The following is a 26055-nucleotide window of genomic DNA, read 5'->3' on the forward strand; positions in this document are numbered from 1 at the left end:
GTACAATCCTTCATTTTAAGAGTAGGCCATGAACAAAAAAGAATCTGTTTACAGTTTTTCATTTTGAAAATATGAAGAGAGTAGGCAATGACCTCAAAATATTCTGTTTACAATCCTTCTTTTTAAGAGGAGGCCATGAAAAAAAAAAAAATCTGTTTACAGTTTTTAATTTTAAGATTATGAAGAGAAAGTGGGCCATGAACTAAAAACATTCTGTTTATAAATAGTCCTTCGTTTTCAAGGCGAACTAGACCATTGGTTTTGGAATTGTTCGGTTGGTTCAATTCTATATAAACGTAAAGGGATGGTCTGCCGAAGGTTAATTTCGAAGTCAAGAATCCTCCGGTTTTGTTTTCAAAGTGTATACTGTACTTCTACCCAAGCAAGTTTTTACTGCCATTATTTTCAGAGTTGTTGCTAAACATATACAGCCTTTCAGGCCCTTATGACCTTAAAATTGTGGTAAAGTTGAGAGTTTCTGTTTGATCTGATGTTGTTGTTAAAGACACTGGACACTATTGGTAATTGTCAAAGACCAGCAGTGTCTTTTCACTTGGTGTATCTCAACATATGCACAAAATAACCAACCTGTGAAAATTTCAGTTCAATTGATTGTCGAACTATGAAAGAAAAAAACACCCTTGTCCCACATGAAGTTGTGTGCTTTCAGATGCCTGATTTCGAGACCTCAAATTCTAAATCTGAGGTCTTGAAATAAAATTCGTGGAAAATTACTTCTTTCTCGAGAACTACGTCACTTCAGAGGGAGCCGTTTCTCACAATGTTTTTTACTATCACCCTCTCCCCATTACTCGTTACCAAGTAAGGTTTTATGCTGATAATTATTTTGAGTAATTACCAATAGTGTCCACTGCCTGTAATGATGGTGGGGAGGGGGGCAGAGGAAAGTCATCAAAGGCAAAGCTTAATGGGGGTCATTCCCCTGGTTTAACTCCAGGATGACACCTAAACTTTTGTGGTAGGCCTTGTTCATGGGGTATTTCGCGACCAATGACATGTCATTGCTCATCCTGTGAGTTCATGAAACTTCAAAACACAACAAATTTGTCACTTAGACCATGGAGTAATTCCTCCATGCTTAGACCCACAATGCAGTGGGAGAACAGACAAGGGGTATCCAAGTTTGAAAAGTGGTTCACCCATTGTAACTATTCCTCTCCTGAATGGAAACTTTTTAAAGAATAACAATTTTTTGACATTTATCAAACTCATGGAAATGCTTTAGGCAGGGGTAAACAAAAGTTCAACCCTTAGAAATGTTGGCCTCATGCCTTGAGGCAAAATATTTTTATTCTTGGTCATCAATTGAGAAATCGTTGAATAATGGAAGTAGATTTGAGGGCGGTTTTGTGGTAGCACCAGTTAAATATTTATCATTGTATCGGGGTCGGAAAGAGCTGGCGCTGTGACAACTCAGATTTAGAAGCTATTTTACCATTTAGGAACTAAGCTTCCAGAGGTCTTAATGTATGAAACTTTCTACAGCTGCTAATGAAACGATTGAAAATAAACTTTCATTATGTAAAAAGGTAGTTAGCGGTTGCAAACTGCCTACATGTACCAACGTGTAATTGTGCGCAGCAGAGCCTTTCTTAAAACGGTTTAACTTTTCAATTTGCATTTGTTCAGTGGCATAAATTAATAAGCTGGGGGGGGGGGTAGGGTAGGGGAGCAAGATGGGCTTATGCCAAGTTTTAAGGTTTAGGCTTTTGGGAGAACAATTGGAAAATAAAATTTGGGGGAGTTTTTTTTTCAACCACAAATCTCTCCCTCAAGTTGAGTTTGTTCACCGTTCTCCGTTAAAACGTGACTGCCTGAGTTATAATCTAGTTCATTGACCTACCATTTCAGCATAACAATACATCCCAGTATAAAGACCATTGTCTTTTCAGGTACAATAACCCCTTTTTTCCCCAGCGCTAGTCAATTGCTATGTAACCTGCACAGAGGTCAAGTTGCAACCCACAATATTAGGGAGCCCAGGGCAATAGTACTCACCTCTTTCTGTTTCCAGCCAGACTAAAAAAAAATAAAATAACGGATATGTAGGCCTACAGTCTACAATGTACACTGTTTATGGGCATCACGTTGGCTCAGTGGTCTCTTTCCCTGCCCTTCACCTCTGTTGACCCCGGTTCGAATCCCACCTCATACTGGAGCCTTGTATGTGGATTGAGCTTTCAGTTCCTACATGATTGTGAAGGTTTTCCCAATTTTGGTTTTTTTCTTGTACGTCTCTAAGATAGGCCTAACTGAACATTTCTTTGTGTTTCCTATTCACCATAGATTGTGCTATTGGGTTTGTAAATGATAAATCAATGAACATATATAGGAGTCCTATACGGATTATTATAGGACACTACTCAGCATTGTTACCAAAATAATAAGTCCTTGCTAGTTTGTGTCCAAGCGAGGCAACGTCCCTAACTCCATATTCTTCCGAAATACTCCTTTTAATTGCGAGGCACTTTACATATTGAATATGAAAAGAAGCCAATAAACATGCTGATTAATATGAAACAGGAATTTCATTAAACCTGTAGAACATGAAACTACTAAAAACTTAAACGAGTCATAAGAATAGGAATTAGTTGTGTGCCATCTCAACAAAATAACACCAATTTGTACACCCAGACTCATGAAATAATATTGAATAAATTGTGTTACAGTCCGTCCCTTCAAATCAAATGTAATCTCTCATCAGTATTGTCATTGTGTAAGATTCCAGAATGGTGCTTTCCTATACTACAACCCAACCATGACACACAATGAATACATAAATGTACAGGAGCCATAATATCAAGTGTCAATTCCAATTCCCCTTGCCTTCATTCATTCTGAACACGGTTCTCCTAATTCCACCCTCTGTTGTAACCCAGAGTGACAGAATTACTACCCCCTCCCCCTCTTCAACTTTAATGGGCCACCTAATAGCATTTAACTGTTGTGGCTGGGATTGTACTGTCACAATGGGTCGTTTTATTACCCTGCAGGGGGGTGTGGAAGATTAATTACCAAAGTGGTTAAAATACAAATGGCTTCTGGTGTCTGGCACCCTGTCCAGAATTAAGGTCACAGTTTTTATCAAGCTCAGGGTTTTTCTAATTTTTCAGGGGGAAGTTATGTTGTTGAGGAGTAAAAGTGCACAGTGTGCAATGATGTTCAAGGGAAAATACCACGCAGAGAACAATCTGGACCCCGTTTCGTCAAGTAGCTTTGAAAATATCAGGAGAGGTTTGCGGTAACACCATGTGAGTATCTCTTGAGGAGTGTTGGTTCTTTTCAGAACCGATGGTTAACAACACATTGTGTTACCACATACCTCTCTAAGTTATACTTCCACTATGCAAAATTTCAAATCCTGCTTGAAAATATTTATACTCGCCAGTTTTTAAAGTGAATGTTGGCAGGGAACATCATTCATAGACCGTTTCACTCCATTTTGGCTGATGAATAGGATTAGCAAAGACATTTTCTTTGGATGGAAACCAATTTGACTGTTGGCGTTTCCATTCATTCCTGTATGATGTTAGTGGAAACCAGTTGAAACCTGTGGAAACTGGTAAAACCCAGTTTGCCAACTTTGGACTAAGTACACCGGGCATCCAGACCACAATTTAATTATATTAAGTGACATATAAAATCTCATCTTATTATTTGTAGGACTGTGAGAATGTTGGGACCTTTAGGTGACCTTTAAAGTATTTTCTGAAGAACATCCACAAACATTTGAATGAAACTTTCACAGGTTATTTAACATTACTGATTTTTAAAAGAATAGCCATACAAAATCATGTTCTGCTGCCCCTTTAACGGTGACCCCCCTGATTTTTCTTTGAAAAAAAGTTTTCTATGGACCCGAAATAGGCCAATTTAATACAGGCATACTCAATGGGCTTTTGTGTGTATTATAAATGTAGCCCTGTACCCATAGGCCAACAATAATTCAATACAAATTGCAATGAGTGACTTTTGTAGGAGGAGTGTCTTTGAATGAAGTCTGCAAAAGTTAGTTTCTGATGGAAATGTGAACTACTAGTACGAGAAGAAAGTAAATACAAATCATTGTGGTAGCTCGACTGTACAGTGTTTAATTGGTGTAAAGCTCTTTAAACGATAACCCTTTACAGGCCAAAGAGGCTTGTACCAAAATGGCCGTAGCAGCCTCAAATAGCCACAGGATTTGATCTACTTCCGTTCACAGAAAGAGATCTTAGTGAAAGTCATGTCCAGATTTGAAAATTTGCATTATTTCCCATGATGACATACTATTTACTTTGTAAAACAATGCACAATTTCTGTTTCATATTTGCATTTTTAGGCATTTTTTGTTGTTGGTGAAATATGAGTACACAAATGAACAGGTGTAGCCGTGTGTTTCAGCTGATAATTGCAGTGTGTTCTTTTTTGAGAAAACAGCCAAAAGCTGTCGCAATATTTTAATCAAATTATTGGCCCATTTCACCTGCAGCACACAAGTATGCTCATGAAAAAAAAATATGTTTATCTTGTTTATTTTCCGAGGTTCCCCTAAAATGTTTCCTTTACAAATAAATTGTGTGTTCAACAATAAGCCGTATTTCTGCCTTGTGACATAAGTCCCAGTTAGATAAAAATTTCAGGCCACACTGCACCCAAAGAACGTTTTGGTAAATTACAGGTGGGCTGTCATTGTATCTGTAAAAATGCAGTCATTCAACTGTGATATCCCAATTCTCGATTTGGCCTTGGTCCAAAGAATCGTGGAACAAAACACAACCGTACTCTCTTGTGTACAATCGATCCCTGGTTGGTGTTCGGCATGAAACCGTAACCCAAAGACGTGATTGCAGAGTTCCTGTTTAAGACAACATTTAACTTGAACCCTTTTTACCAAAGTTTCGGATACAAGAAACGGCGCATGGATTTTAGATCGGTTTACAATACAAGACGTTGAGAATGAAAGTACGCGGAAAAACAAACCACTCTGTTTTTGTAAAGTCTAAAATCATCCAAGCAGCTGTTTGGCCTAACGTCTCAAGATATAAACCCGTGAAGAAATGATAACAATCGCAAAAATATATAAAAATCGTTGTTTCACCGTTCAACCTTTGTGTGGTTTTCCTGTGAATTCCCATGGATATATTAATAAAGGGAAGTTCTTATAATGGAAGTCTTATGATGGAAGCTTCCTGAAACAGATCATCTAACCATATTTAACTCTGGCAATATTGGATGACGCAGTCTCCAATTATTTTGTCTCATGATTATTCAATCTATCAAGGGATAATCCACAAGGGAACCTGACTGGGTACATTTTAAATAATTTTGGGTTGAACAAATTAGGAAAATAAATCATCTCACAACCTTTTTGGGGTTTTTCTGTGAATTTCCATTGATATAATATAAAGGGAATTTTTATGATGGAAGCTTGCTGAAACGAATCATATTTGTAACCATATTTAATTCTGGCATTTCCAAATTTCCAAAGTTCGGTTTGATTCTGTACTCGTAAGCTGATTAATGCTTATGAGATCATGCATACAAGAGTTTTGGTGTTGGCGTTATTCACCCTCGTAGTACTGGACTTTCATCTTTGAGAGGGCAAGGGGGATTTTCATTTAGGGGAACCGAGACCAAGATCCTGGGCAATAGAGGCCATGGCTTGATCTTACAGTAAATCACTCATTTTTTTTTTTTTAAAGTTTCAACATGATTTTCGAAATTGTGAAAGATACCTCTGTGACCAATTAAAATCTCTATTTAACGTTCACCCCTTTTGTTACGTCTGGTTTAAGAACTTAGAAATGCATTAAATGCTCTTCAAATGTTATTGTGTCCATTATTTATATTATTACACAGACAATCTCAGTCATGTTTTATACTTTCGTTTTGACAGGTCAGCAACCGGACATAAACCAATTTGACCGACGCACCCAGAACAAACTTTTGGAGCAGAAGAGACGGGATTCCTTGAAGAACTCCATAGATAATCTGAAGAATGCCCTTCCTGATGGCCGTAACCTGACAGACCAGACTCAGCAGAGTGTACTATTAAAAGGTAGGTTACCCTTTTAGGGGTGGTTGGACATTTTCAAAAGTGTATGTTGATCATTCAAGAACTGGTTGTCAGCAGGCCTTGAATTATTCATAGGCCACAACGCCCAAGATTTTTGGCCATATCCCAAAACACTATTAGTATCATGAAATTAAATTTTTACAGGTTAGATTTATTGCTTATGTCTACATTTATATAGGATTACAAACAATCGAATGAATCCAAAAACCTATGGTACAATCCCTTTAATAGGCCAAGTTTTTTTTTTTGGGGAGGCAATATTTCATGTTCTCATAAAAATGGTATTCTCTGTTCACTTGTCAACATGTTTAAAATGTATTAAACCACAACGATTTTAACTTTCGTTTTATTTAAGTCATGTCATATAATTTAATTGATGGAAACAACAAAAATCAAAAATGAAACAGGAAGACAAATTAGAAAAATAATAAACAAAAATTAACTGACCTTCTCAATCAAGTAATTACCCTTCCCCATCCGCATGGAGCTTTTTGTGAATCAGGTTTTCTATTAATTAGACAAATTTATCTCTTGGAACAAAGCCCAATGACATAGAGCTGCTTAAAGGCAAAGTATACATTTGGTTTTTTAACTGTTTGATTGTTTTAATCCTTCATAAGTTTAGTTATTTTACAACAAAAACTTTGTTTCAAACGGTGGTAGCATTTCTGAGATGTCGCTGAAAATCTGGAGCAGTTGTATCCTTGTAATCCAGATTTAATCTAGATTTGGAATACACAGTGTGAAAATGTTTCATGCATGAAGTAAGCAGTATAATTTGTGAAACATTTAAAGCCAATGGACACTTTCGGTAAACAGTGTTGTCAAAGTCCCACACTTCGTGTATCACAACTTATATATAAAATAATAAACCTGTGAAAATTTAGGCAAAATTTAGGGAAAACCTACTCTTGTTTCTGCACGTTCAGCCGTGTCATGACATGTGTTTAAAATTCTGTAAACCCTGTAAATTATTTGTAAATCTGTGAACTTTTATATTTTTTTCTGTACCGAAAGTGTCCAATGGCTTTAATGTGCCGTTCGCTGAGCAGAAAATGTAAAAATTAATTGGGCCCCAGAACTGAAGTCAAGACAACATGAGTCGAAGTGAACTGCAGCCAAGTTAAACCCAAAGTTCGTACTTGTACTACACTTAATAATATGAAGATTTGTAACCATTGCCACCTGCACTCAACACATGTCCTCCCATTTATTCAAATGAATCATTTCCCATCAAACAGTGTCTTCTGATTCCATCTAAAGTCCCCTTTTCCGCTTCCTTTGATCAGCACCCTAGTGATATTTGTGCTGCGTCCCCTATGGTTGCTGCCTAATGACCAATAACCTCCTTTTTCAGTTCAGCGTTGCGTGGGGTGTTCAACTTCAAAGCGAAGAAACAAAGTCGTTTCGGGTGGTGGGACGATTTCATTCAGCAGTTTTGCAAAGCCAAAACAAAAATGGACTGAACCTTTTTTTACTTACTGAATGCCATTATTGAGTAGCAAATAATGATTTTTGAGTTGTATCTGTAACATTTTGTGTAGGATTTTGCTCTGCTCACCAAGGGAAATTGTACGCTGCAAGCGGGAGGGAGGGATGGAAAATACTTAAGTTTCTCACTGTTCTTTCAGAAATAATATTCTGGCTTAATATGAAAATGTTACCAAAGTAGTAGGACTGCTCTTTTAGATAGTTATTATTTAAGTTTGCTTTTGGTAACCCATAGTCAGAATTTCCCCTCTGTCTTCTGTTTTGTGTCTTGTCTCCTCTGAATTGTCTTGTATTACATAAATAAATGAGTATTACATAAATAAATAAATACAATTATTATGATTATTATTTTGTTTACAACAAAAACTAGATTTGTTTTTAAAGGTTGCGTGCATGACATTGACATGCAGAGTCGGGTCCTGTAAAAGGCCTGAGGCTAAACCTGAAACAGCCCTTTATCTACGAATCAATGCCCATAGAATTTCCCCTTCCAATTTGATATTGAACCCTTCTGAGTTCCCTTAGCCGGATCCCCCACCATCGTGTCTCCCTTCCCGGCCGAACCCATGGGTTTGGTGTTAACCCAACCAGCCCCTTTTCTATGAATCACTGCAATAGAGCTTCCTATTTCAAAATGAGTTCTTGCCCCTGTTTGGGTTCCTGTGTAGAGACGTCTCCACCACAAGCGCCATGTCTCTCAGAATAGCCAACCATGGGTTTGGACACCTGCCCATAGCAGTGATGCATCCATTCCAGTGAACTTTCGCCATTTATAGTAACTAGTTTTTTTTATAGGGCATTTCATAGGGCCAGTAACATTCTCAGTAACATTATCAGCTCCCTGCGGAGTATACAGCCCTGTGCTGCTGTGGCCCTCATACATAATACACAATTGGATGTTGTCGTGTGAGAAAATTGAGAAAATGTAGGAGGCGTGATTCGCAGAACTTTTGCCGTGAGCCTCAGCAAAAAATCTCCCATTGCCTATCCATTCTTGTATGCCCTTTTGTACAACAACATAACAAGGGACTGGAATCGGGCATACAAAAAACCTGAAAAGGGAGTTTACAAGGCATGTTTTCCAGAACTGTTGTCCTTCTTTGAATGGGAGAAATAAAGCGTATCACGATAGTGCCTGTCAAAATCAGCTTCACATTGGAAAGTCCACTGCTAAAGACTTAAGCCGTCCACATGTCAATAAATGAAGCGATTCAGGGTTTAAAAAAAAACTTCTGTCTGTCTGTCCACCCAAATTGTATGTCTACCTTGGTCATCCAACGTGAAGTGGTTAATTATATTAATAGTATCATAGAAAACTGGAAAAAATGTTACAAAGTAATGTTTGGTTAGCCATTTCCTCTTGTTTGCTATTACACATCTGTTGGTGATCTAACTACTGTCCCTCCCACCACCACATCCCTGTCCTATCAAAGTCAAAACCTCTGTATAATTGGATGCCCTGATGGGAGATCCCACAAACCACAACTTTCCAACCCATTATAAAAAATTTAAAAAACTCCCCGATGGGTGCTCTGACCAATATACCTCGCACCAATGTTCCCCCTTGTTAGCAGAACCCCCAGGTTTTGGTGTGTTTCCCATTGACCTTTTAACACCCTTGCCACACCTTATGCATCCTCTCCATAGCACCTCATGGGGAGCTCGCTTGGTTGGACCTGTTGGCACCATTGACTCCACTCTTCCCCTCACTGTTTCCTATTATTAAATTTCTTATAGGCATGTCAAGTCTGTAATATTCCCCCATGGTTTAGATTAGTGTAATATTCTCCCCAGTTGAGCAGGCAGGTGTTAGTTGTTGAGTAAAGTGCTATGATTGGAGAGGGGAGCAGAAGGGAAGTGGAGGGGGGCAATGACGGATCTTGACAGACTTCAAAACGCCCTCACCACCCTCCCAACACATTATTAAATCAGAGATTATCATGCTAACAAAATAAGTTAGTCAGTTTTTTGTATGTTCTACATAATTAAGGTATGTCAATTAAGGACATTATTGTCTATACTTTTTCAAGAAAGTGTGACAATTTACTCGTATTTATTAGTTTTAAATTTGATTGTGAAGGTGGGCCCATAGCCATATGCATATTGGCGCGCTATGCATTACGCTGGTGCTAATTAACTGTAAAGCAATCTATACACAACGGTATTCAATATGAAGTCTATCAGCATGTGCACATACACAACCAATGAGAGTCACATGCAATGTAAACCTGAGTGAAATGGAGCCTGGGGGTGGAACAGGAATTTAAAATTTAGGCCTACAAACCAAAAAAGTTTAGCAGATTTTCCTACATTATGGTTATTAAATGATTTTTTATAACCTTGTAGGGTCGTGGCCGTGTGATAAAGGACCTCGCCTTTGGCTTGGTCCCTTATCACACGGCCACGACCCTGCCAGTTTTTATAAACAGCCTTGTAAGACTTTACCACCTACGTATTCGCTGTTCGCCTGTTCATTTTATTGAATTATTTTTGGTTTTGGGCTCTCTCCAATCCTAACCCATGGGTAAACTTTTTTTTTATGTTGGATGACAACTTAGGTTTGGTCACATTTGCCTCACTATGATGTGACACATGGCTGTTAACTTCATGCTTTGGGGCGGGAGGATACATTTACCCCAACTTATTGGTCTGGTGCCTGGCCAAGGACCATTCCTCCCCATAGCAACTGTCCATTATAGCCTGAGGAATTCAAATTTGAATGATGACTTGTGATAAAGCAAGTCATTGTACCAGACCTAATTCAAATTAAACTTGCTTCTGGAACACATGTGTTGGAAAGTACTGTACAAATATTGTAATTTATATTACTTTTCCACACTATCATCGCATCATCATCGCCTTCACTGTCAGAAATTATTAAACATATTTGTACGTACACATGTTTTTGAATGAAAATGAGGTTTTAAATAAGGTTTAACTGCCCATATCCGAGCAGAGATTTTGAGTGACCTTTTCTCTGGAAAAACCGGGAGTACATGGCAAAAAAGGTCCTGCAGGAAAAATACCCCAAGTGTAGATTGGGATGTTAAATATATCATATGCCTTGGGGCTGCTCATGAAATAATTGTAGTCAGATGGGTTGGACAGCGGGGACCATGTGGGACCAATTTGTACTCCAGTCAAAATGGAGTGCAAGCCCCACGAACTTATGACCTATCAGAACAGGTAGTTTTGTTTCTCAATGCATATATGTACCGATTTAGTTCCAAAACAAGAAAGCTGTAAACATTATCTGGAATGTTTCAAAGTTCTACTTGATATCCTTTTGAGGAACAGGGTAAGAATTGCTTGCGTGTTTTGTAAGTGTGTTTATGAAGTTGTGAGATGGCCAGGAACAAATGTTTTTAGGAAGAGTTTTTTAAAACCCATTTGTGTGAAAACACAAGACAAACATAAGAGCTCTCAAGGTTCAGGGTTTTCAAACCACTGGCGTAACGCTGGTAAACTATTGGCTGGTATGGTCCCCGTGCCCTTGACCCCGACTGTACAAACAAACCTAAAAGGTTCCTGTGTTTGTTTTTGTTTAACTCTGGTGTTATTCCTAACATAACCCCTCCTGGCGAATACAACGTAAAAGTAGTCCATGAGCAAGATTTTTTGTTCCCCATTTGCTTTCCCGGAGAGGTCATTTTTTTGACAAAATGGAATAATGCCCGAAGCACTGTAAACTTTGTGCGGTTGGTTTGTTAGTGGCTGGGCAAAAGGATCCTTTACATGTAGGTTTGACTGCAGTTTAATAGTATGTTTGTCTTGGAAAGGCTAAACTATAAAGGTGTGCGCCTCATTCTTGCAGTCTCTGTTGTTGGCATTGTCGCTGATGAAAAAGGGATTCAGTCCTTCGACTGCGGGCATAAACCTTCTTCATACCTAAACCAGCAAAGTGTTTTTGTTTACGTTTATGCTTGTTTGGCAACTCTGAGTTACAGTGAGCCATTTGATTAGCCCTTCAGAGCTCTTCTTTTAAGAGTCTTCAGTCTCATTCAAACTTTCATACTTTTCATGGCGTTGTTAATGTCTGTTGCTATAGATATTCTACTGCCGCGGAGTAGATTTTTGGAATTCAGGAGACTTCTTTACTTTAATTTGGTTTAAAGCCATTGGACCCTTTCGGTTCCGAAAAAAACACAAACAAAAAACACAGATTTACAAATAACTTACAGGGTTTACAGAAGGCAATTGTGAAAGACTTCTCTTGAAATATTATTCCATGAAATGCTTTACTTTTTGAGAAAACAGCAAAACAATATAAATTCTCGTTAACGAGAATTATGGATCTATTTTAAACACATGTCATGACACGGCGAAACGCGCGGAAACAAGGGTGGGATTTGCCGTTGTTTTCTCCCGACTCCGATGACCGATTGAGCCTAAATTTTCACAGGTTTGTTATTTGATATAGAAGTTGTGGTACACAAAGTGTGGGCCTTGGACAACACTGTTTACCGAAAGGGTCCAATGGCTTTAAAGTGTGAACAAAAGGTTTTTGAGTGATTTTTTGAAAGAAGAACTGGCTGATGAGGCTTGAGGACCAAGAGCAAGTGGAAAACTAATCCATACAGCTAAGCCAGCATAGGAAAACTGCAGTTACCCTCAGAGCGAAGGGATCCGTGAACTTGCCTTATGTTTGTTCACTTTTTAAACAAATTCCTTGGGAGTAATCGTCCCACAATTTATACAATATAGGCCTATTCCATTGCAATTTCTCTGGTCTGTCTATCATTTTACACTGACCTTTCAATTTCGGGGACATACAATGTACCAGAAACAACTGCTTTCTTTCTTGGGGTGATTTTAACCAAAGAGTAAATGCAGTGGAAAATATGGGACAACCCAGATTACATTAAATCGTCTAATTTTCTTTGGAATGTCTTTCACTGACATTGGTAGTGTGTGAACTTGGCTTTCATGGGTGGCTTGCAATTTAGTTCAATAGAAATCTGACGTGTAAAACCAGAGATTGTTCAGAGGCAAGTAAAAACATTGTGTGTTACTGCGCAACTGGTTGAGGAAACACAGTCCCTTTATATTAACACAAAAAGTTTCAAACTACTCTGTGACTTTTAATGTAAGGTTAACGGGGCCTTGGAATGGTGTGAGTAGTATTCTGTTTCACAGGAAAGAGAAAATAATATTGTGCCAAAAGTTTTCTGAGAGAGCTTGAAGTATGTAGAAGTCCATGAGCTGTATACCTGATTTAGAGATTTCTGATGGCGGTGTATATACCTCAGGCGTGTTATCCCTTAGGACAACGATGGCTTTCCGGGCCAGACAGCCCCACTCAAGGAAACGCCAGGACTCCTCAAAAGCTCTGACTCCAAGCTAGAGGAGACAGCTTACAATTGGGTGATCTAATCACTCTAAAGATATCACAGTTCTAAGGAAATTGAGACCCAATTCCTTCTCTTTTTTTATTGCGGGGTTTTTGTTTCTCCGCTGAGCAGATCTCTCTCGCCCCCTTGTGACCCGAGAAAGAGAAATGGTAATTACGTTGAGGAGGGCTGGGTCGTTGTCTGAGTCTGGCCATGTTGTGCATTAATTTCCTTCTATACCGGCCCTTTGATCTGGGCTCCTTGTTTTGCAGAAAAATCAGCGATAAAAACAACAGTAAATTAAGAAGGACTTGTAAAAAGTGATTGACCCCCTTCCCCCCACCTCAACATTTTTAGTGACCCCTTTTGTTTTCCCTTTGGTTATAGTCCTGCAGATCATTCACCTAAGAAATATAAACTTTTGTCTGAAAATAAAACTTCTGAAGATCTTGCAGAGATTGTAACCTTTTCATTTTAACTGTGTCAAGTTTGACTAAACTATAGAGAGTGACAGCCATATCACAGTTTGACAGCAGTTTCCATTTTTATTTTTAAGTTTGAGGATAATAAATGGGCGAGGGTCAGGTATTGGAAGTTACCTCTTGTTATGTCACCAGGCAAACTTATTGGTCAGGACCCAATTCTAGAGAGTAGCGAAAAGTACAAAAAGTTACTACGCATAACATTTTTTTGCATACCAGAATAAAAGTTGCCAGCCAAAATTGGACCCAGGGCTTGACTTCTTTGCTCCAGGACTTTCATCTTTGAGAGGGCATTCTGCAAATCGGCTTTGTTTGTTATTAGAGAAGTCTATGTTAAACTTTTTGAAGGGGGCACCAAGGCGAAGACCATTCAGGGCAATGGAGGCCTCTGAGGCCTCGGTGTAATTCAAGTCTTACTAGAATGGAGAAGTTTGAAAGTTCAAATTCCACTCAAGCTACCTGTGGATTTGTCTCCAAGTTTGTATATAGATTGTTGTACATTGGTAGAAAACAAGATCAAAGTACAAGGTTTCCTAGCGCCACAGTACATACAAAAGGTAGTAAATAACAAGTAACTTGTTAAAATGAGTATCAAATATCTAACTGACTTTAAAGTTTCAGGTAAATATTTTGTTGATATTACCACCGATCTTGGTAAAAGGATACTTCATCAAACTTCACATTTGAAAAATCTGTTCATAATTGTTCCCTGGCAATATCAAGAATGATACCGGAAAGTTGTCTGGAAATCTCTGAAAGGTTAGAAGTTGATAATTTGTGTCCGTCACGGTGGCACGAAGTACACTGTGACTTTTACGTGACCTGAGAGTTTGGTCAATTGAGGATTTGCACTAATAATGTAAAGGGATTACTCACGGTTGTGAGGAGGAGATGGTTGGTGAGATAACCCAACTTCTCTCCCTCACTGACAATCAAGTTGGAGGGGGGTCAAGAGGTTGTAAAGGTGGGGGACGTGAGGTGGGGAGGGGGGTGTCATGTAAGTGTACTAACTTTTAAATAAGCCTGGGCAACTAGTGAAATCTACTGCATGACTAGTCACGCCTCAAATAGTTGTGACTTCGACACTAGTCGCAACTAACTTTTAATTCCCAAGATGCATTACGGCATATTGTTCACCGCAGACGCAATATAATAACAAATTGTGCTGAAAGGATTGAAGGATTGTGTCACTAATGTCTGACTGTGTTTTGTAAGTAAATTATGTTGTTGTGAATAGTTGTGAGCGATACAATTGGTTCACCAAGCAGGTAGTTGCGACTATTTTTATGGTAGTCGTGGCTGCACGATTAACCTAGTCGCCCAGACTATTTTAAAAGCATTTCATTACTAATAAATAAATGTTTGCAAGTTGTTATATAATTACAAGTAGATTGTCGGGCCCAATATTATTCTTATTTTATTATGATAATAACAACACTTGGTTCTATAAAGCGTTTGTATCCTAGTAGCAAGATCAAAGCGCTTCACAACATTATTATCCCTGTTCATCAGGCATACTTCGATCATTCCTCCTTTTTTCTCAACTCCCTGGGAGTATACAACCCTAAGCTGCTTCAATTAGCACTAAAGGGTAAATCCTACACAATATCACCTCTCTGGTTCTCATTTATACACATGGGTTTAGAGAAGCAATTATGGTTAAGTACCTTGCTCAATTGCATACGGACACCAGTGTCATGCCTAGGAAAAGAACTCACGCAGAAACTACAGTTCTAATTGGCTAGAAGTGCCCATGAGAAAAAAATAGTACACCCCTTGTTCTTCCTAAAATTTTACCCTTGTTTCATCCCTAAGCCAAAGGAATGTAACTACAGCAAATTTTTTATCCCCCCCCCCTTCTCAGTGTCATTTTTTGCAGGGTTCACATTCGCCACGTCTTATCGGATGTGCCGTGAGTAATTCAGGAAGGAAAATGAGGTCTATGTCCAATTTGGAATGAATCCTTGGAAGGCCTTGGGAGCGTTTGTTAGAGTTGGGGTTGTCCTGCTTGTAGGCCAGGGCTGACTCAATGACTTCAGGGCAAACTGCGCTACCCTTTCCACCCTCTCTACCTGTGTGAACTGCCGGCACATGCCCTGTCATGCTCACGCTATGATGGGTTCACCATAAGTCCTAACAGCTCTCAGTCGCATAGAAGTACAATTGTTGATTTAATACGATTAGGAGTATTAGAGTACAGTCATGCAAGTTCTTAGCTGATCAGCTGATTTCGTGTCCTTTATTTTGGCGGGGGGGGGGGGGGGTTTGAGTGGCTTAGAAAGCTGAAAAACACTACATAAATGTTTATGTCCAAGTCATGTTGCCTTTTGGTTTTATTTTGGAAGTTGGAAATATTTTAAAAGTATTTTCTTCTTAAAAGTTTTTTGTGCTAAACCATTATACTTGCTCTTGTTGTTAATTGAAGAATTTTATTGAATAGACTTAATGATTATTAAGGAAACTTTAACCAAAATTTTTCCTGAATTTGGTAGCAGTTTAAGATGTGGGTTTGCGACCAAGATTGCATAGCGCAGCAGGCGCAAGATGGGCAACTGGATGCCATTTCAGTAAGCAAAAAGACCATTGCTATCGATGAGATAACAAAGTATTTGCTTATTGAAATGGCACCCATGCCAGACTACCTTCCTAACAACAATTGACGCTCCAATTGTCAAGTGGCTAATATACGGTCTTTGGTTTGCAGTAACAGCATTTACAGGCTCTTTTGAGCATATTTTTTGTTAAGTGTAGTTCTGATATAAATCTTACAAGATGGAACAAACATTTTCATTTTGCACAATCACAGATCACAGTCACAGTTCCCCTCCTTAATGTTTGCACTATTTAACATCTTTATGAAATTAGGGCCTATAGATCGTTGCCCTGGATTGTGTACTTAGTGCGTTTATAATTCATAGGTTGTGAGGGCATGTGTCATCCAGAATGCAAACATTACGCATAGGTTACACTATAAAGTTTAATGCAATCCTTTCCTAAGTTCCTTATCAGTAATTTCTTACCCTACTTCAATTGCATTTAAAAAAAGGAGCAGATTAGTAACAGACCCCCCCCCCCCCTCTCCTCCTTCAAAGATTAAAGGGAAAGTCCTTCAACAAATCCAGAAGGTTGTGATATAGGTGTCATCGAGAAGCCTTCGTCATGGCCCGAGCCATTTGGTTCAATGGACTCCTGGGCGCCGTTTCATGGTACTGCTTCGTAGGTTTAGGCTTATAACCAGATACTTTCATTTGGGGTGGGTAGGGTGGGGTGGAGGGGTGTTTTAAGCGGGAGAAAAAAAGACAAAATTGTTCATTTGGGCACATTTTTAATCTTCTAGATAAACTTCAAGTAATGCCACATCTGAGACTTTCTTTTTTTCTTTCTTTTTCGCATAAATGTACGCATGCTTTGAATACTTACAGGATTAAGACTACCTGACGTCTGCTGCCACCTTGTGGCTTATACCTCCCATTGTTCTTGTTACTAAGAAAATTATGACTAAGTCAAATTGAAAGAGTTGTACCGGCTGCTGCTTAAAGTTTAATATTAAATATTGAAGTTTATATCGCAGTAGAGGAGAGGGTGGGGGGGGGGGTACAGCTTCCACAACAAGCCACTCATTGTGATGAATCATGGTTGAATGTTCATTTCCTTTTGTTAGGGATAATGATTTTCCGATTCTGCAAAATGCAAACCTCACCCTCACAAATCACCAACAGGCCCCAGACCAACAACACCCTGTTTATAGATTTCAGTGTTACCACTGAAATAAAAAAAACTGAATAATGCCATAGTGATTTATGGTTGTGCATGATGTAGTATCAATTTATCAGTGTCAGTGTTAAAGCATTCTCCTAAAATAGCACTTACATTACGCTTACGTTATTAGCACTTACGATTTAAGTCTGGCATAAAATCAAAATACTATGTGATGATTGTGCACATACCGACATTTTTGTGCGTGATACGCTGTTTTTGCAAAATCAAGATACATTTTGCACCTACACTGCTTTCTGAGTCCTATGTCAAAAAACACCACGGCTACTGATGTGGATTCGAACCCACGATTCAACCCTGCATTCTAGACCTTCATACCAGCAAACTGCTTCTGATAAAGTAGTTGTCACCATGCAGTTAAAAAAAAAAAGTCTTTAGGTGCTACTACTACCATAGAGGAAAGACCTTTCTCTATGCTACTGAAAGTGCCCAATGATGAAAAAAACAGTTCAAGTCCAGTTATTTGGATTTTGTAGTCAATTTGTTTTTGTTCATTCCCTCAAATTATATAACTTTTCCCAGACAGTTTGCCTTGGTTTATTACTTGATATTTTGGGGGGTTTGATAGGGCTCACATCGCACATTTTGTGTCATGTGTGATGTTAAAACCAAAGTGGTATTCTTTATCCCTGCCAGTTGTAGAGGTTTGATATGTTTGGTAATGGTTAGTTTTATGGTATAAATCTACAAATATATACAATTGTGTACACTACTGTAGTATTGAAACACACAGTGGGTTCCAATTACTAAACATATTATACAATCCCTTAAACCAATCATGGTCTTGTTGGTTAGTTACTGAAGAAGTAAACCATGATGCCATGGGTTTACTCAAGGCCCACAAAACCTTCCCTTTAAACTCCTGAAGCAGGATGTGCGAATCTAAGTGAAATTTGATCTTGGTAATCTGAAATTAAAGGAGCAGCGAAGTCCCTTGGGTAATGGGGGTATGACACTTGCCAGACCCATGGACTCCTGGCTGCATCACCCGGGAACTCCACCAGGGAATTTCAGAGACTCCCCGGGAGGGAAAATGATACAACAAATTTAAAATGATGTGTAAAAAATTGCACTTTTCTCGCAGCAGATTTTTTAGGGTAAGCGTGTCAGCACCTTGACCTGGTTTGTGTAAAATATAGATTTCAAGTTAGTAGGTTGCTCAATCATTTTAGTTATCATATACAAGCGTGACTGGAATATAAAAAAATTCTACATAAAAGGCTGAGTTGCGTATAGGAGTGCAGGAGTTTTGATATTCACTCTAGTATAATATACGAAATAAAAAATACATAATACAATAAGAAAAATACAGGAAAAATGTCCAGACATGTAGAGGGCAAGCCTGAGGTGGGGACAAAATTCTAATAAACCAAGAGACTATGTTCTTGTAAAAAAAAAAAAAAACCCCCCCAAAAACCGCCACCCAATTCCAATCAAAATGGCTGTTGGGGAAAAAAACCAAACCCCCAGAAAATAAAGCACAATGAAACATCACACAAACCATGGCCACAAAAAACACCCCATTTAACTCGAGAAACACATTCTAAAATCTCTGCGACAGTATTTTTAAATGGTGTTTGTTGTCAACTCCATTGAAGAACTGAATAATATGTGTCAAGAAAACATGGAGACTAAAAATGAGGTAATGTTCTTAGTTCTACATCGAAAATCTGACCTTGTTTAAAACTTTCAAGCATTCTGTAGCCCTTCACCAAGGGAGTACAGAGTTAAAAACAAACCCAAGCTTTGTTGATAACGGATGGCAGTGTTTATGTACCCGTAATTATTCATTTTGGAGATCTGTTTATGTTTGTGGCTGGAATTTCACCTGAATCCGGCACGGATTTCAGTTGTGTTTTTGACAAAGTTGTGAAATTTGCTATGCACATCAGGAGAGATTGATGATGGGCAAAGTTTCGATTTTGACCCAGTTTTTTTGTTTAGAATATTAACAACCTGCCAACTTGTCATAGCTGTTATTTTCTTTTGTTAACTTCAATAGTATTTTTAGAGGAATTTAGCTGTAAGGTTGTGGTTGTTTGATTGAAACCATGGGGTCTCATTGCGAGGCAGTTTAGCGTCAAATTCAAGTTCTGGTGGTTTATGAGTGAGGGTTCGAATCCCGGTCATGACACTTGTGTCCTTGAGCAAGATTGCTTCACCCATGTGTATAGATGGGTACCTGCGAGGGTAAAGGTTGATATTGTAGTTGAAAAAGCCTCATCTTTTGAGTCAGTAAGCTCCCAGATTAAAACTAATTGTCCCTTTTTTGATAAGTACCAATGCAGTGTTTCGTCTTTAAGCAGTTCGTTGCTGTGTTCAGCATATATTTGTTTGCTCCAAAGCAGCTCTCCCACATTAGCGTCTCGGCCTGATGCTAGTTACGCTGATTAGGATCCGTTCAAGTGGTCAGTGAACATTAAGCTCAAACTATTTCTGCTTATCCCCACGGACACCACTAAAAACAACAACAGTATTTCCTCCCCTGAGAGTTTGGGAGCCGAGAAGAAAGAGAGGAGGATAATCAATGCCAAGAGGGGGGTGTCAGGACCGATTTGGCCCCCGCGCTTATGGGGGACCTGGCACTGATTTGGAGAGCCCCTTCATGGGCGGGAAACAGAGCTTGGTGTCTCAGGAAAGTGCAATTGACAAGCATTGGCGCTAATTTCCCCTGAGCTGCTCCACCAATTAGGTTAAATGCGAACATGTTTTTTATGGCGGAGTCTGTTTTTCTGTTTGGGGGATGTGGGGCTTGGAATTGGAAGTGATGGCCACGTGGGTTGTAATGGCTGTTTTTCATGTTGGTCTTGAGCAATGTTTCTATGGTTAGATATTTCTTAAAAGGATAAGTATACCTTTGATATTTGGAACAGTTATTGTGTTAATCCTATTTGAATGTAGATGTATACAATGAAAGTAGCTTGTCAAAATTTCATGGCATAGGTTGTCAGGTTTTTGAGATATTGCAGAAAACCAGGAGCTGTTATGTCCACGCAGGAAGTATAATACCCAATAGGAACTCACAGTCTTAGAAACATTTTGCAGGTGATTACTAAACAGATACATTGTACCCTCCCTTTATTATATGATTTGCTCAACGGCAAAGTTATGGAAAATAGTTTGTTATAGAAAATAGAATTTGAAGTCCTCCTAAATCAGCATTACTTATTTCAATCATAATAAACACCTTCTGAATAAGCAAACTACTGTTTTTCATTGTTTTCGTAGGTTGGTTTGTTTAGTGTGTATTTGTAAACTAGAGGATTGAAAAGGAATTACTATTTGAAAACTAAAATTAATTGAAAGGTTAGGTACACCTTTAATAGGGTTAAAGCAACCCAACAACTCCAAGAACCAAAGGTATTTTTGTGCCTTTTAATACATTATAAACAGTTTATAGCTTTGTTAAGTTCTCCAGAGTCTAACTTCCCTTTAAAGTCATGGGAAGAGGCTTGACCATGATTGCTGGTCCATTTCTGCAACTGTGGCCCCGAAAAGGACCTCATCAGTAATTGATCACTCTCTATAGGTTTTGACGAACTTGAATTTCAGACGGGCAGGAAAAACCAACGATTCATATTACATTCAATTGCAATTCATTTTTTTCTTTTAAATTGGCCGGTATGTGGCTCTCTATGTGTAGTGTTCAACCCCCTCTTCTCTCTCTCTCTCTAGATATATATGGAATGAGAAATGGAATATTGCTCGCCCGATATTCCCTCAATGCAAGTCTCGAACCTGTCATTTACGCTACCAATTTATCTAGTGTTTCAGGATTAATTTATAGTCGTGACAGGTAACATGGTGATGCTGCCTATCTGATTGCATTTATTGGCTCTCTAGGCTATCCGCCCAGGCACTGACATTCTCATTTCATTCTCGCTGCCGATATGAGCCCACACTACTGTTGCCTAGCTAGCCAGCCCAGGCAGCAGAATTCAATTGCTTTTAATAATACAAATAAAAAAAATATTACCCATTGACATTCGCCAGTCAACGCTTGCTTTCAATGTAACTTTAGCCTGAAACTTTTTCCTTGTTATCGGATGCTTTTATTACTTTAGTCTGTGCTGGAAACTGTTTTATTAATAAACGTTTTGCACTGGTTTTAGGAGAGGAGTTCAACTTTGGCAATGTACTTCTTTTTGTTTAAGTTTGAGTTGTTTTTCTCTACTAGATTGAATTTGGAAGTCTAAGAAAATTATGAAGTTTTAACACTTCACATGTGTGAAGTTTCTTGTAACATACTGGATGACCCATTGAGCCTCTGGAGAAACCAACAGAGAATTAGTTTGGATGCAAAATAAGACACTGACAAAATAGGTAGACTGTCAACGTAGGGCTAGATAGCTCAGTTGGTAGAGCACCGGCATGTCAATCCGGAGGTCGGCGGTTCAAACCCACTCTAGTAAATTTGTCTGTTCAACCCCACATCATTCAAAAATTAACCCATCAGTTTCCCTTGTGGTTGGTTACATGTATTTCATAAAGTAAAACACTTATACAAAACATTATCGTGTTTAAACTTTCCACTACAATGTCTTGTATAACTTAAGCCTTTCATCAAAACTGTTTCTTTCAACTTTTTTCATGTAAAAAAAAAAACTTCTGGTCAAAAAGTGGGTACCCTTGCTTGGTCAGTGTCCTTGAGCGGAACGCTTTATTGCTTACTTCTTTTTTTCTCTGTGAAAAGAAACTGTGTATAGGCTCTATGACTTTAGCAACATATTTATGTTTTATTTCTTTTCTCCTTTTCTACAGCCCAGAACTACATTAAGGACATGCTTGGAAAACAACAAAGAAATAAAACAGTAAGTGATCAAATGGATACATGAATTCTCCTTGATAAAATTAGTTTGTTGAGATGTTTAACTACAGACCTTTTCATGTGCATATTACTTATGGTACAAATGCAAACAATTGTTAATGGCCAGATGTTTCGACACTCTCTGAGAAAGATTCTACTGGGTTCAAAAAGTCAGGTCAATAACTTCTCTTTGCATAATTCAAAACACATACAAATAAAAATTAGTATAAATGGCTAAAAGTGTGTAAAAAATAGTTCACGGCTACCAATGCCCATTGGAAAAACCATTAAATTTCAACAACTCTGATCAACAATCACTTGTAGCTGTAGGTTTTTCACCCTGCGAATTCATTAGGGACCACTCCGATGCTTCAAGCTGAAATAGTCAGGTCCCTTGTGCGCAGCTCATCTGTGTAATCCAAGTTGTGCATCGGGAATCAGATGATGATTGCGGCGTGATTAAGGTCTCTATTGATATTTCTCATGTGAGAACCCTTGAGTACTTTATCCACGGAGCAGGGAGGTGACCGGTTGGACTGACAGCCGCAGTCAACCAGATATTATATTGATTGTTTTCACAGCGCACTTGCTTCCCCCTCTCCTAAGTTGATTGAGTCCCCATACCTGCAGTGCATGCTACACTTGGGCTCATGTCTGTGTTGATCTTCATAGATGCTATGATTGTCTTTCTGTCTGTTTATTTAGGAAAATATGTTTTTCTGCCTTCAAATGTTAATTTTGTTTGGCAACAATTATGTGTCATTATAGAGCTAGCAAATTGGCTCGCCCGCCCCACAAAAACTATTTAAAAAGTTCTGTGGGACAGCCTGTTTGCAAAGTTCTGTGGGGCTTCAAGTTGGTGCATGACTTTCAAAAACATACTTTGGCAAAGCATGGCTTGCAAAGAGTCAGTCCTGGTGTAACAACACTTACATACAGTACATAGAAATAGAACTTTGGAAGTACTGTGTGCCACCAGCCTGATGTGCAAAAACTAGTAACAAATTCTGTGGGCAAGATTAGAGAAAACTAAATAACTTCATGAACTATTGAAGCTTGGAAAGCGGAGAATGATGAACACCAGGAGAGCTTTGAAATTGGGCCCTGATCCCTAAAGAAAGGCATTTATTTACAGTGTCCAATGATGTTCTTTGAGTCAAGAGTTCAAGCAAATTATATTGTATCAATACTATAAACAAGACAAATATTTACGGCCTACAAATTATTTGTGCACATTCCAATTAAAAAGTTACCCTCACCTTCACCGAACTTGATTCTTCTTTCTTTTTGTATGAAAGCTAATTCTCTAGCTTGGTATTAAATAGCAGCGTGTCATTTTATCAAATAATTTGTTAATGAAGATGAACAGGTTTGAGGCAACGTGAGTGTGAATAGCAGGAAACGTGAGATATTTCTCCTTGACTTTAGCCTAAGAGAATATCCCAGTATCATTTCATGTGCAACTGGATCTAATGCGTCGTTCATGGATGAAGTTAGTGGCGACCCAATGCATGGATACTTTACAAATGTGTTATGCACACCGCTAGGCCAACTGTGAAACTGTGATAATGAACCATGACTAGAGCTGGGTACACAAGAGGGTGCAACCCTTCTAAATATAAGTCCGCTAGTAACACATGTTAAAGTGTTTTAACACTTATTGTATGTTAAAAAATACTCTCTCTCTCTCAAACAAAAAAATAATGATGTGAAATTTTTGATAAATATTGTTTTGCTCGTAGGCACTTTGAACTGTGTCCATCATAAATGAACATCCTGCATGAGTGCTAATTTGCATACCAAAAAAATGGTGAAAATCTTTGGAGATGGGGCCATTTTGGGAAAGGGCCCAGTGCTATACCAATCACAATTGGAAAGAAAAAATACTCTACATTGATTCACTCACATGATTTTGGATTGCATCGATTATGAAACGGTGTGCAAAACATTTGAAATATAACTGTTCTCTAGGATTTCATGGTTTCTTCCACCGAGCAGTATCATGACTCATAACATAGAGCAGATTGCACGCCTGCCATTTTCACCATTTTAGGAGTCAATTTGTTGCACTTTTTGACTCCCAAATTGACGGACAGGATAGGTGTGTGTAAGTGCGGTCAACGTTGTTCTAGTGGGATCAATACCAATTGTGGCTGCAGGAAGCCCAGGCTCGGTGACTTTTTTACAAATAAGTTGTGACATACTTACATGGTATAATTTCCTGTAACTGTCAAAAACCGAATCACTCTGCATGGCTCGAAATAACCACCAAAACCACTGGCTAGAGGGCCAGTAACCCCACAAGTGAACAAGTCATGCACTGTGTGTACCCCTCCCCTGAAAAAAATAAGCTTTTTAATTCCAAAACTCCTCCTAAAAGTTCAGAAATTTCAACTTCAAAAATGAGATTTGTGGTGTGTCATGGCCGTGCGAAAAAGGCACTCGCCTCCAGCTGGGGACTTTACTGCTAGCTGGCCATGACCCTGCCGGTTTTTAAACATTTAAGAACTTGTCGCCACACTTTTATTCGCTTATTAAATAAGACCATTGTCCTGAGAGCAGTAGTCTCGCAGTGGCCAGTAGTCTCGCAAAAAAATCGTCAGTGTTGCGAGAATCGCAGAGAGAGTCGGAACGCTATCATAGCGACAAACATTTTACAACTTGTCTATCTTTACAAATAAAAGGCCTGTTAACATTTTGTAAACCTCTTTAAATCCAACTGAAAAGCATATACAGTGTATTGCTCAGGACTGATACAATGGCAGATAAGTTGTTTTTAGCAATGTTTATCATTTTTGGGTGGGGAGAAAACGTTTCAGGTTCAACAAAGCTGCTGTTAGTTACACCAATGCCTGTGAATATAATTAAAAGCCCCATATGCCTGCTGGTATCTGATGTTGCTGCAAAACATCTGTACACAACCACCCATGTCTAAACCAATTAAACTCTAGTCCTATGTGAAGTATGATTGATACATTGGGTGATCACAATGGAGTCTGTTGATGCTAATGTTTCATGAACCAAAAAAACACCAACAACATCTTGTGTTTGGAGCAATTTAACTTTGAAAACATTGTAAAGCATCAGTTGTTTCAAAGAAGCAACCTCTGGTATTTTTTTCTTTGTGAATCAAGAAAAGGCACAGCATTTTTATTTGATGCATAGAGAGCAGCATCTGATGCGCATTTCTCTCTATGCATCAATATGCGGTAAAACATTAGGTACAGAACCATTGCGCAATGCACCTATACGCGCACATTCTGTGCCATTTCGGGAGTACATTTTGAGTCAAACTATATGCACAAGTAGGCACAACTGTGGTAGGTTTGTGAATGTTGGCAAAAGTTAAGCTTCTCTTGTGTAGTCTCTTTGAACAAAGATAAAGTACATCACTGGTGATGTTGGTATATGTCAGAACAAAGGGTAACTGATTCGCCTCCCGAATTCAAACTACAATAAATAATACGTGACAGACAACTTCTTGCATTGGTACTACTTTATAATAACACAAAACAACTCCAGCACCAATCAATCTATATGTACACCTGCGTATTTACTCATTCTAACCCCCAAATCTCCCTCGAGTTCGAGTAAAACCAAATGAATATCCTTAGCCCCACTTAGGCTCTACAAATAACGGCAAAATAGGGAAATGGGTTACACAGCAGTATTCTCAAACTTTAGAAAGTTAAATAAATTACAAACTGAGGATTAATGTCCCCCACCACTGTTCTTCAATACATGTTTTTCGTCACTTCCCAAAACTAAAGTTACTTCTCGTTGACTTCCTTTCGTCGTCTGTCCCCACCTTGGGATGCACTCCACTTAACTCACAATAAAATACTTGGCCGAGGGGAATTATATTAATATTGTTCACAGTTCACTCTTGGGATAACTTTCCGTATGGCGCCACCACTTTTTCACTCATTTTTACAAAAAGGGATATATCAATCAGGTAAATTAGATACTATATTATTTTATTTTGAATGAAAAAGTGGTGGCGCCATACGGAAACTTTTCCCACCCACTCTTGTGCTGTATACTCCAAACTTGCCCATCCATCGAATCCTGCTTCCACGATGGTGGCTT

General features: G+C 38.7%; 1 protein-coding gene across 1 annotated transcript in view; it reads left to right on the forward strand.

Annotated features, from left to right (window-relative positions):
• Window positions 1-26055, forward strand: part of LOC117290482 — a 44917-nt gene that overhangs the window by 9778 nt on the left and 9084 nt on the right. The window contains exons 3-4 of the mRNA XM_033771900.1: window positions 5900-6061; window positions 21921-21970. Coding sequence (XP_033627791.1) covers window positions 5900-6061; window positions 21921-21970 — 212 coding nt within the window. The remainder of the gene's footprint in view (window positions 1-5899; window positions 6062-21920; window positions 21971-26055) is intronic.

The sequence above is a fragment of the Asterias rubens genome, chromosome 5, assembly GCF_902459465.1.
Source record: "Asterias rubens chromosome 5, eAstRub1.3, whole genome shotgun sequence".
Lineage (NCBI taxonomy): Eukaryota > Metazoa > Echinodermata > Asteroidea > Forcipulatida > Asteriidae > Asterias > Asterias rubens.